Source organism: Podarcis filfolensis (assembly GCF_964270895.1).
Source record: "Podarcis filfolensis genome assembly, chromosome: 6".
NCBI classification, from domain to species: Eukaryota; Metazoa; Chordata; class Lepidosauria; order Squamata; family Lacertidae; genus Podarcis; species Podarcis filfolensis.
In genome coordinates this window covers 54,933,564-54,946,840 of record NC_139609.1, presented here as the reverse complement: position 1 = coordinate 54,946,840, position 13,277 = coordinate 54,933,564, and the positions used below count along the sequence as shown (strand labels likewise).

The 13,277-nt window shown below is 44.0% G+C and overlaps 1 protein-coding gene across 2 annotated transcripts in view; it reads left to right on the top strand.

The window, feature by feature from the left end:
• Positions 1-13,277, top strand: part of GRM4 (glutamate metabotropic receptor 4) — a 307,680-nt gene that overhangs the window by 219,643 nt on the left and 74,760 nt on the right. For both annotated transcript variants that reach the window (XM_083617972.1, XM_083617973.1), the window contains exons 5-6: positions 149-303; positions 7,323-7,463. In XM_083617972.1, the coding sequence (XP_083474098.1) occupies positions 149-303; positions 7,323-7,463 (296 nt within the window). The remainder of the gene's footprint in view (positions 1-148; positions 304-7,322; positions 7,464-13,277) is intronic.

Genomic DNA, 13,277 nt, shown 5'->3' with positions numbered 1-13,277 from the left:
TGGGTGTGACTGGGCACATAAAGCCAGTGAATGCAGTGTATTCAGTGTGGTCACTGCACTCCCGCCCTTTCGTTGTGAGGTGTGCATTAGCCTGAACACAAAGGCAAAGGTGATTCTATGAACTGGTACTTTTCTCTTTTCTCTTCAGGAATGTGTTGATGGCAGCAAAGAGGGCCAATCAGACTGGGCATTTCATCTGGATTGGCTCTGACAGCTGGGGTTCCAAAATTGCCCCCGTGAGAGATCTAGAAGAGGTGGCTGAAGGAACCGTCACCATCTTGCCCAAGAGGGCATCTGTTAGAGGTATGTCTAGCAGTTTGCTCAACAATGTCAGCTGGTTGCTTCTCAGGGTTGGCACAGAAAAACATTTGCCATTGTTGTGTGAACTGTACAGTTGTTGTTTTCTCCTGTTAGAAGCTCCTTCATGTGCTAATCATCTGAAGGGTGCTCCATATATTTCCCAAGGAATGGTGTTGCCTGGCTGGTCCCATCTCTGGAATCAGGTGCACCATGGACACCATCACCTGGACTTCCACACAGTCAAAGCATATTCATGATCAGCTTTCATGCAATCAGAACTCCTGATTGCATGGTGTCCTGGCTGCATGAAAGCCTATGTGTTAGGCTTTGAGAGCGCAAATGTCCACATTAATTTGTTTATTTATTTATTGTTTATATCCCATCTTCCTCCCCGCTGTAGGGCCCAAGGTGGTATGCATTAAAAACAGATTCAGCTTAAAAACAAACCTTCAATCAGTACACACACACACACACACACACACACACACACACACACCCCATATTAAAAGCAACACTGAATCCAAATAGCTTAGAAACCATTTGAAGACACAAGAAGAGGAGGAGAAAATATACAGCACCTGTGATTAGAAGACTCTGCTGCAACAGCCAGTTAGTGGTCAAAGTCCTAAACAAAGAAATATTTGCCTGCTGGTGAACCAATAGCAGGGAGGAGACCAGCCTAGCTTCCCATGGAAGGGAGTTCCACTATCTGGGAGCAGCCACTGAGAAGGCCCTCTCTCAGTACCTGTGAAGGTGGTGAGAACAAGAGAAAGGTCATTTAGTGAGGCCAGTTTGTGATCCACATGCAAAATGAAGGGCCCCATGGAAGTGTGTACAGCCACATCATTGTTTTCTTTTAGGAAACAGATGAAGGCGCACATCTTCCTGCAGGTTCTCAGTTGATGGGGACTGTAATTGTTTTTATTTATAGTTACAGGTAGGTAGCCGTGTTGGTCTGCCGTAGTTGAAACAAAATAAAAAAAAATTCCTTCCAGTAGCACCTTAGAGACCAACTAAGTTTGTTATTGGTATGACATTTCGTGTGCATGCAGTGCATTTGAAGAAGTGTGCATGCACACGAAAGCTCATACCAATAACAAACTTAGTTGGTCTCTAAGGTGCGACTGGAAGGAATTTTTTTTATTGTATTTATTTATGACTAGTTTGACAATGCTGATTTTATTACTAGAAGTGCTGAAATATTTTTTTTTTTTTACATTCTTGTGCTGTATGGATCTTACGTTGTTTTTATGCAGTATACCATCCTGTGGCCCTTTGGCAATGGGCAGTATATACATTTTCAAATACATATATGCCTGCATACACAATGGAACCACCTGCTGAAGCTCAGCATGTTTGAGTCTGCTCAGTGTCTCGATGAGTGACAGCTGGGAACACCATCTATGGTGCTTTGAGTTCTGCAATGGAAGAAAAGCAGGATAGAATGCCCCTTGTTGCATTCCTTTTCTTTCTTTCTTTAAATTAACTGTTTATCGAAAACTTTGATCCTCAATGTCCCAATGCCACTATACATTTTTCATGCAGATGCATTTTCTCTTTTCAATTTTGCAGGATGCTCTCAGGGCTAGATCTGCGGGTGAGGCTCCCATCCCAGCACTTAGATAAATGGGTCACAATTTCAGGAGAGAGCTTCTCATAGCTCTTTGGCCAATATGCCCAAGCCATTACTAAACATCAGTCTGCTTTCTCTTTCCCAGCCCAGTCCTGCCACTAATTATTGCAAGGACTTTTCTAGGTCTCTTTAAATGTTTCCTTCACCTGGAGTAGCATTTTCCTTCTTCCTTTTAATGCATGCTTAATTGAAAGGAGTCATGGCATACATCTACTGAAAATGATAATCTTCAGTTGGGTGTTTGGGGTATATATTAATGCTTTAGAAATGGTCATGTTTTTCTGGGTATCCTTTATAACACCTTGAGCATTTTCCCCTTGAAGTTTCTTCAAAGGTCAGTTCTTTCTACTGCAAGGAGTTCAAATATCACTTGGATATCTTCATTGATGCTGAATTTGTCAATGGACACAACCCACAGATAAATTCTCCTATGTGAACCTCATTATAACAAATGGGTCAAATGGGATATGTTCTCAGTAAACTCTTATCCATTATGAAGTTGCTTCAAATAGGGGTGGTTGATGAATTAGATCTTTTAAAATTTCTATGCAAAATAACCCAATCTGTAACCCTTGGCCTAATGCAGAGATTGGAAGTTTTAAAATCCATGAAATCTTATATTTCTCCAAATGTTGTCATGCAAGTACAGTACACACTTAAATATGGATACCAATATGATTTTTTTTAAAAAATGTAGATTAATGTAGAAACAGGATTGACTATAATTAGGAGTAAAATAAGAAAAAATGTCACAGGCCAGAAATAGACAGACGTGTGCATCCTTAACTGTGTCATGTCATTGTTGCATTCTGGCCCATTCAACAACCCCATTCCCATAGTTCCTTCCTGTGTTATTCTCTTACCTTCCATAATCTAAATATTTAGCAAGCATCTAACTTTTGTGAAAGATGGATGTACCTGATATACATTTCATAGTGCCCTAACAACTTACTGAAATTCTCTTGCTGACCTTCAGCAGTATTTTTTTCTTCAGACCAAGGTATTTCCCCTTTGCTTCTCATGTCAGCCAGCTTCTAACCACTGTCTATACACCAAGAAGAAATATGTTCTTTGCTTGTCAAGAAAATGGGTGTATCTAGAGTACTAAGTGAACATGACCTCAGATTCTCCATGCTTTTTGTGGGTAGCAAAACTGGGAATAATCTCTAGGATAGCACTGAACTCCTCCAGGAAGGGCTCATTAAACACACAACAACAACAACAACAAATTATTCAACAAGAAATTTCAGCTAGCTTAATATTCAGTAATACTCTATTGTAAGTTCATATTGGTCAATGAAGGAATGGCAGGCTAAAGAGGAGGACAGGAAAGCGAAGGGACCAAATTAAAAGACTATTAAGCAATATTTAAACTTGATCCATAATTGTGCCCCAAATCCACAGATACTGAAGTTTGGGGGGGGGGGCATTTTGCCAAATACTCTTCAAACAAGGACTGAAATTCACCATCTTCATGAGTTTGAAAAAGAATATTTTTAGAAAGGCATAATATTTTTTTCTGAGGGAGGAATAGTTCCATTGGCATGAATTTGCTAGATGGAGCAACAACCCCCATAAAAAAATTTCATCCCCCTGCATGCTGTTCTGGGTGTTCTCTTGATCCCTGCACCCTACCTGAGCCAATTTGAGAGTGGAGGGCACGAGTAGATGTGAGGGTGGGGAAAGGCCTCATTGCTTTCCTTGTGTGGGCTTTGACTACTGGAACTCACTAGATTAATCCAGACTTGCAGTGTTTTGCATCAGCTTGATTTATGTGTGTGCTGGCACATACATAGACACCATTGGCACGATCTACACCAGCAAGGTGTTCTTTGAAAGCCCATGGCCTTCCTAAAAAGATGTATGGGATTCAGTGGCTTGAGTCCACAAAAGCTGGACAGGGACTGGCTGGAAACTGAGGAATGGTGGCTGGATTCTGATGAATGGACAATGAGCACTTGGAGAAGCGGGGTTAGAGACCGGCTTGGAAGAAGGGATCAGTGATCCAGGGGAACATGTAACAACCTGGAGGCAAGAGGCAGAGGCAGAAGAAGCTGCAGGATTGAAGAGTGAAGAGTAAGTGCAGGAGGAGCTAGAGACAGGTGAGGCTCATATAGAATCAATGGCTGCCATACCTCCTCCTCCTGTTGCACCTTTCCTACTCCACTGTCTCTCAGGACCAGAATAGGATTGAAGTGGGAGGAGCAAAAAGTTATATGCAAGCGGAGACTTTGCCTGCTTATATGCAGCTCAGATGGGGGAAGATACATAAGCTGAGGTCAGGGTCTCTCTGTTGCAGCAACTTCCTCATTTGTTGCACATCTAGGAGCAGCTGAGAGACATGGGCCTGATGGACATGCCTTTCCCTAACTTGTAAGCGTATTTTTGACAATAGAGTTAATTCTCTCCTCTGGACATTCCTTGTCTGTCAGCACCTTGACAAGAGATTTCTTAGTCTTCCAGGTGTCACAATACTCTTTGATCAATTTATGCAGGTTGCTCACAGAACTCAAAATGCAAATCCCATCAGTTCAAAAGATCCTGTAAGCTGCTTCAGGAAAAGGCCTGAAAACATTGTTATATCAGGGGTTGGGAGCCCTTTCCCTTCTGTATTCCCTTCAGGACAAGGGCATTTCAAGCACCATGAGTCAGTGGTGGGTGGAACCATAGGCAAAAGGTGGTGGAACCACAAATGTCCAGTAGACTAGGCTAGTAGATTAGTTTCTGTACACACTCTCACAGCCCTCTCTGTCATTTATCTAGAAAATCAAAAACCATTATTGGAGTTAAGATCATAAGAACCACCTGCTGCATCAGGCAATGGCCCACCTACCCCAGCATCCTGTTCTCAAAGTGACCAACCAGATGTCTGTGGGAAACCAGCAAGCAGGATTTGAACCCAAGAGCCCTCTTCTGTGGTTTCCACCAGTTGGTATTCAGAAGCATTGCTGCCTCCAACTGTCCTCAAGGACACATTCCAGTCAGGGAGAAACACTTGGGGTATGAAGCAGCCCGAGTGTGGAATACAGTCTTCGGATAATTCTGAGGGCCAGGTAGAGAGGCCTGGAGAGCTGAATTCAGCCTCTAGGCCTGAGATTCCCTACACCTGAGGTAAACCGCTGGCAGCCAAAGGCATGGCAACGAATCTCTATGACTGAGACCACTGAATCCAGAGCAGGGTGGTGGTGGTGGTGCTGCAGAAGGTTAGAGCCAGAGATTGCAAGAGTGTCCTGTGAGGTTTGCGCACGCTCACAAGCTACCCTATTATCGAGTTCTCCGCTAGTTATTAGCACAGTTTTTCGTATACTTGACCAAAGTGCATCCACATTTAGCTCACGGCCAAAGTTTCATTTGTAGAGGTGTCATTCATTAGAAAGGAAAGAGCTGTCAAGTGCCCCAAGCCTATTAAAGGATCCATTCAATTAATAAGGCTACGCCAGATGGAACCCCAGGGAGAGAGATACAAAGCCGCCATCTTTCCTGTCTCTTCCTTACCCCCCTCTGACATCCACTTATGCCAAGGAAATTAGGTTTGTGTTCTGCGTGACTAAAATATGCATGGTTAATTAAGACTTTACTATCGTGGGAACTTGCAGGAGATTGGCTCAGAGCAGAACAGTTTTCAAGAGTGACAGGATCGGGGCACGCCCATCACACGCACACTTGTTTTCCCTTAAAAAGAGGTGTTTTCCAGGCTGCCTGTTAGTCTTTGCTTGACTTGAGGCTGTGAAACTCATGTGCACCTGGATTTGAGGGTGCAGAAACCTCAACTTGTTTGCTTTGGCTTAAGATCAAAGCTGGTGGAGGAGCTAATGGACAATTGCTTTAACAATTGCTATAAGCGACTAACTTGCCTTTTAAATGTATACCAATTTCAGCTTAGGGCACTGTAAGTTAACACTTCTGTTTTTCTGCTTGCTTTCTTATTTGTGCAGGTCTGTTCCGCTCCCAATTTCTTTATTGGTTAAGTAATTTTGCATTATTATTTTTTTAATGAAAGTTTTTAATGTTTGACGTTTTATTCTGTTTTAGTGCTCTGTTGGAAGCCACCCAGAGTGGCTGGAGAAACCCAGCCAGATGGGTGGGGTATAAATAAAATTATTATTTATTTATTTATTTATTTACACTGGGGTATATATAATATTATATTATTATTACATTTATATCCCAGCTCTGCCCCCCCCAAGTTCAAGGCAGCATATATGGTCCCCCTTCCCATTTTGTTTTCAGAACGACCCTATGGGGTGAATTAGGCTAAGTGTCTGTGACTGGCTGGGATCATGGCCAAGTGGAGATTTGAACCTGATGTCCAAGACTCTAACCCAGGAGTGAGGACTCTCAGAAGGTGCTTAAGTGAGGGTGTCTGTCACAGAGTCAATGGACTTTATCTTTGCTAACCCCTTTTCATGATGGTAATTATAAGTAGTGGGGAGAATGCCCAAACAGGGGCTTACCTGGTTATAAAGAACTGTCGTGTGATGGCACTGAAACAGTGAAAATCCTGCTTTGAGCATTGGAGCTGTGACTCAGAATCACTGCCCTCTCAAGATATATATATCTATATCTTGAACTGACCATTCAACCTGTGCATCATTGGACTGGATAATCAGCTGAAGGATTATAAAGGTCCTCAGTGTTTGAAGAAGTTGTTCTTTGCACATTCCAATATAAACAGACCTGATCCCCACCTCCTGGACTGATGTGTAGATTGGAGCATCATTACCTTTCTGAATTTTGCAATGCAGTTCTTGGTTTTTTTAAAAAATACCAAAATGTCCATAAAACGCATAGTTAGGCTAAAATACATTTAGAAATGTGTACTTTGAAAGAAAATATATTTAGAAATGCATATTTTATGAGAAAATGTGAATTTAAATATGAATTTTTCATGTGGTTTTCTAAATTAAAGATTCACAGATTACTGCAGAAATAGGGCAACTTGGACTTATGAATGAGCACATGCAGGTGAACAGGAAATAAATCACTTTGACCATCAGTACCTTGAATCTCTGTGGGTACTTCCAGATGGAGACTCAATATTGCAGCCGCTCAACGAGTTATCATAAATGGTTTGTTGGCAACAGGTTTTATTTAATTTACCAGATTAAATACAGGGAAAATCCATATTAAATGAGGAGGAAAAAACAGACTGGCATTTTGACACCACCAAAATTTGCAAGCATGAAGAGCACTTATTCCACAATAAATATCCACCCTTTCCTTATCTATTCATTTCTGAACACTTGATTTCAATAGCTTAAAAGCCCCTTTCACCTTTGTAGACACTGAAAGTGGCAGACTTCCTTTTACAGCTGCAGCAGGTCTCATATGTTTTGATTGCAAGACCTTCCTCATGTTTCTATCACCTCTCTCTTCCTTTTCCTCTTAGGTTTTGATCGCTATTTCTCCAGCAGGACCCTGGACAATAACCGTCGTAACATTTGGTTTGCTGAATTTTGGGAGGACAACTTCCACTGCAAGCTGAGCCGACATGCTCTCAAGAAAGGCAGCGCCTTCAAGAAGTGCACAAGTAGGATGCTGTGGGCAGATGGGAGGGGCGTGGAGGGTGTGTGTGGATGAACCAGGCTAGGATGTTGTTACCAAATCCCATTCCTAAGCTTGTAACAAGAGAACACACTATCAGATCATCCATGACGTCTAGTGCCATGATGTGAGAGAGAGATAAATCTTGATGTAAATTTCTAGAGATGTGGGAATGAGCTGGAGCCAGTGCCAGATTTACGTATAAGCTAAATAGGCTATAGCTTAGGGCCCCACTCTCTTGGGCCCCCCAAAAAAAATTTAAAGGGAAAAAAACCCTTGGTGTACATTTCCAAAATATAAGTTAAAAACCAAATAAAATAAAACCTACATACAGCAACAGTGTTTTGTGTTGTGTAGGCTCCAATGATGTAAGTAATGGGCCCCGCCTGCTAGCCTGCTCCCTAAAATATCACTGATTTGCTCATTTCTATATATAGGGTGCCTACATTCTGCATGGACTGGTTGCATGGCAACATGTGCCAATGGCTTTAGATACCTGTTAGGTCCATAAATTACCATATAGCATATATTCAACACAAAAAACAGTGACAATTTATTGCTGACAGCTGGACGTATAAAGGGCCCCATTACCTTCAGTAGCTTAGGGCCTCATCAAACCTAAATCTGGCCTTGTCTGGAGCAAAGTTGACTGGAATGATGGTGCACTGAGATGGGGATCAGGGTGGAAACACTCAGAACTGGTATACCATAGTGACTGAGTCATAGTGACTTGCTGCCCTGGGCTCCTTCGGGAGAAAGGGTGGGATATAAACTTGAGAAAATAAATAAATGAGTGAATTATGAATCAGGACACCTCTCCCTACTTTTAATCTCCCTCTACCATGAACTCACCAGGTATGTGACTTTCTCTCAACCTTAGCCTTCCCCTTGACCAGCAATATGCAGATAATAGTACTGAACCACCTTAAAAGGTAAAGGTACCCCTGCCCGTACGGGCCAGTCTTGACAGACTCTAGGGTTGTGCGCTCATCTCACTCTAGAGGCCGGGAGCCAGCGCTGTCCGCAGACACTTCCGGGTCACGTGGCCAGCGTGACAAAGCTGCTCTGGCGAGCCAGCACAGCACACACGGAAACGCCATTTACCTTCTCACTAGTAAGCGGTCCCTATTTATCTACTTGCACCCGGGGGTGCTTTCGAACTGCTAGGTTGGCAGGCGCTGGGACCGAGCAACGGGAGCGCACCCCGCCGCGGGGATTTGAACCGCCGACCATGCGATCGGCAAGTCCTAGACGCTGAGGTTTTACCCACAGCGCCACCCGCGTCCCCTCTCTGAACCACCTTATAGCTCTGCTATAAAACAAGGGGAGTCATCCTATGGCTCCTAAATCCATGTGAGGATTTTCAACCTAATTTTATGTGGTCCTCAGCCTAATTTCCCAAAGTGCTCTGCAAGCGATCGCTACAGATCTCTGAACTTTCATTGGACATCTGAAAGCACTATATCATTATTGCTATCCTTTACTGATATTGTTTTTTCAGTGTCGGGAAAGTGGCAGGGTCTGCAGTAGTCAGGGATGTTCTGGGGGAGGAAGACTTGCTGTGCATCAGCGGGACAGGAAGGAGGAGAGGAAGAAAAGGATTGTCTCAGAAGAAGATTGACGTGGCTGTGTGGGCAGGGCCAGCTCAAGACATTTTGCTGCCTCAGGCAAAGGACAAGATGGCACCCCAGAATTTCACATGCAGAACCTGACTGAAGTGGCAGCTAAATCCTCCTTTAAAACTAGCAGTCAGGCTGTGCACTGTAAAGGCCATGGCTCAACAGCAGAGCATCTGTTTTGCATGCAGAAGGTCTCTGGTTCGATCGCTGACATTTCCAAGTAGGACTGGGAAAGACTTCCTGTTTGAAACCCAAGGCAGCTGCTGCCAATCAGTGTAGACAATACTGAGCTAGATAGAGTCAGTAGAAGGCAGCTTCCTATGTCCCTATGTCCTGCACCACACCTGAGAGCCACAGGGAAACTTTGAGGGTGCAGGACAGTCTCCATGGCACATAGAGCTTTGCGCAGAAGGCTACAGCCAGAAGGTTCAGGAGGAATGGCTGGGGGCTGCCACCCCTGCATCCTGGCGCCTGCCGTCTGAAGCAGTCACCTCATTCTGCCTAACAGTAGGGCTGGCCCTGTATGTGGGTCTTGTTTAGCACAAAGGCAGGGCTATAGATCATGTGCATTGGCAGAACTGTTTGACATCAGGGATGGTGGAACAGAAGCATGTTTGGGGGGGATTATGCCTCTTTGGCATATAAGCCCAGGAGCCGTGACTCAGGAATCAAAAGTGGGTGCTGAAAGCCCTGAAGGGGTATGACAGAAATGAGCAAACGAGGCAGCTAAATGCCTTGCCTTCTTTGTGATCATTAAATAATGCCAACCCCACATTTATCTCATGACCCACTGGGCACATTCCGAAGCCCCCTTGGGTGCCGCTCTCCTTAGCCTTGCTGTCTCTCCACATGCACCTCCAACCACACATTCATTTCCTGTTGAATTATTTACCATCCGTCCCTTCTCCACGCCACACTAATTCTTCCCTCGTTTGCTCGTAAATGTCCATTACCCCATCTCGGCATCAGTCGTATCTATCTCAGTAACTCTTCCCTCTGTATTCTCTCCCCCCCGCCCCTTTTTCTCCTCCCCTGAGAACACACATTTAAAAATGATTTGTTTGAAAATCCATTTCGGCAGGTTATAGAGCTGTGTGCTGGGTAGGGATCCTGTGCCATGGCAATGTCTCCCCAGCCCCCATTCGGTGATTATATAAAATATTCAAGGCATTCATATTACTCGGGGCTGCTTTAGAAATCTTTCATTTGGTTTCCTCTTACAGCCTCTCAGATCAGCCCACTTTCTATCCTTATTGCCATGTTGCTGCCTTTGATTCTTCTCTGAAACAGGAACTGACAGTTGGGAAGCTCTCCAGCTCCCTCTGCTTGGTACCAACTCTGTGTTTAGTGCTTTGCCCTCAGCTGGGAATGTTGGCATGTTCAGTATGCTGGATCTGAATAAAAGCAACAATAGGGATAGAAGGCATGTAGCTCCCTCCCTCCCTCCCTCCCTCTCTCTCTCTGTCAAAACAAAATTTTAAAAATTTCTTCCAGTAGCACCTTAGAGACCAACTAAGTTTGTTATTGGTATGAGCTTTTGTGTGCATGCACACTTCTTCAGATACACTGAAACAGAAGTCACCAGACCCTTATATATGGTGAGAGGGTGGGGAGGGGTATTACTCAGAAGGGTGGTGGGAATGGGTGATTGGCTGATAGGTGTGGTAAACCTGTTGACGACTGTTAACAACTGCAATTGGTCTTACAGGAAAAAGCAAGGGGTGAGATGGCTAAAAATAGCTTTATCCTGTATAATGAGATAAGAATCCAATGTGTCTCTTCAGACCAGGTCTCTCCATGGTTTTAAGTTTGGTAAATGGCCAATCACCCATTCCCACCACCCTTCTGAGTAATACCCCTCCCCACCATCTCACCATATGTAAGGGTCTGGTGACTTCTGTTTCAGTGTATCTAAAGAAGTGTGCATGCACACGAAAGCTCATACCAATAACAAACTTAGTTGGTCTCTAAGGTGCTACTGGAAGGATTTTTTTTATTTTGTTTCGACTACGGCAGACCAACACAACTACCTACCTGTAACTGTGTGTGTGTGTGTGTGTTTGAGCACACCAAGAATGGTGTCACAGGTACATGCTTAAATTCCCTTGAATGGTTGTAGCTCAGTAGTATTGCATCTGCTTAGTAAACAGAAGGTCCTGGGTTGAGTCTCTGGCATCTTGAGGTAGGGCTGGGAATGTCCCCCGTCTGAAAACTGAGAGAGCTGTTGTCTCTTGGTGTGGACAGTACTATGCTAGATGGACCCAGTGGTCTGGCTTGGTTGGTATAAGGCCACTTCCTATGTGCCTGTATTGTCAAGATGCACAATGGAGCATCCATCCATTCATCATGTTCATATCCTACCTTTTTATCCAGTGAGATCAAAGTGGCATACATGGTTCTCTCCCACAACAACCCTGTGAGGTAGATTAGGCTGAGAGGCAGTGACTGGCCCAAGGTCATAGAACTGTAGGGTGGGAAGAAACCCTGAGGATCATCTAGTCCAACCCCTGCAATGCAGGAATACACAGCTGTCCCATATGGGAATCGAACCTGTAACCTTGGTGTTATCAGCACCATGCTCTAACCAGCTGAGCTACCCAGGCTATAGTTACATAGTGTGCTGCATGACCACATGGGGATTTGAACTCTGGACTCCCAGGTCCTAGTCTGACAAACTAACCACCACACCACACCATCCACTAGAGCTAGACCAAAAGACATGAGAGTCATAGAAGTTGAGCTTTGCTCTACAGTCCATACTTTTTTCTTTTGTTGGTGCTCATATTAGAGATGTCAGAGAATCCTGTTGGAAATGGGAGCAGAAATTCCTGCAATGTTCATCAGAGATCAGGAACAGAAATCATGCAAGCAAATATAAGCAATGTTTACTATAATTTTTTTCCCCAGTGCACAGTGGCATAATTACGTTATTTACTGCATTGTTTTTGCTGTTTCCCTTCCACCCAAATGCATTGAAATTAATTGACTATTTTTTGGCCATAGAGGATAGTGAGACAAACCATATAGGCTTTAGTGGAAGCTGATCTGAAGTGGAACGGAAACAGCATTGATTGCACTGAACCAAGGGCAGGATGAAAATTGCCAATTAAATAGATAGACAGAATAAAGGGATTAGTACTAGTTTATTCTGAAGGCATGGATGCATCTTTCTTAGAGTCTGCTATCATTTTGAGCCTTCTGTTCATAAGTGCTGAGTACAAACATATTCTTTCTGTTACATATCTGGCTGGCTGCCCTCCGATTGAATCCTTCCATCCCAGCTTCTGTCCCATACTCTCACCACTGCCTTGGTATTCTTTGCTATAAGATCTCTTAAATCTGTGTATGCAAGTTTCTGCTTGTACAACAGAATCCTATCTGTGCGGTGCTGTTGTGCAGACTATTCACCCAGTATCTTAATCACAAACAGAGTATCCAAGTGCCAATCTTTTATGTCGTCAAAATAGCCCTATCTACACAGAAGAACGAGATATCTGTAGACTTTGGGGAACCTCAAGGTCTGCAGAAGTGCCAGCAAACTGCTGAAACAAACTCGGTGTTTTCAAACCAGTCTAATGAAGACTGAAAATGCTCAGTTGCTCCAGCACACTGATTGGTTTTTCCTTTTGGGGGGGGATGAGGGGGGAGTTAGACCAGAAAAAAGGCAGTGGGATGGGGAGTAATGTAATGGAGTATCCTGCGAAAAGGCATGGCTCGGTGGATGGAACCCTGAACAGAAGCCCTCCACATTGCAACAGAGGCACTCCATAGTGCAACCTTGTGTTGCAGTACCACTTGCGTAGGGGAAACAGGAACATGGGCATGGAGGACAAAGAAAGAAGTGTTACAAGGCTCATAGCTTCTGGGCCTGAAGTCTTCTTCTCCACGCAGTTAGAAGCAATGCAGGGCAGGCTGCTAAGTAGCGACAGCATCATCTGAACATACCCTGAGCAAGAGAAAAAGAGACGAAGAAGCAGGGGCAACGGTTCTGGGTCTAGGTATGTTGCTCTGTCCCTGTTCTTCTTTCTGTACTCTCCTCTGAGCGACTGTGGCACCCATGAATTCCACAGAGGCACAGTGTCTGGTGAGGAGGGTGAGTGGATGTGACAACGCACAGATAAAGGAGAGGTCCCAGTCACTTTCTGTACTCCTGGCTTGAAGACTTTGTATCATTTACATGG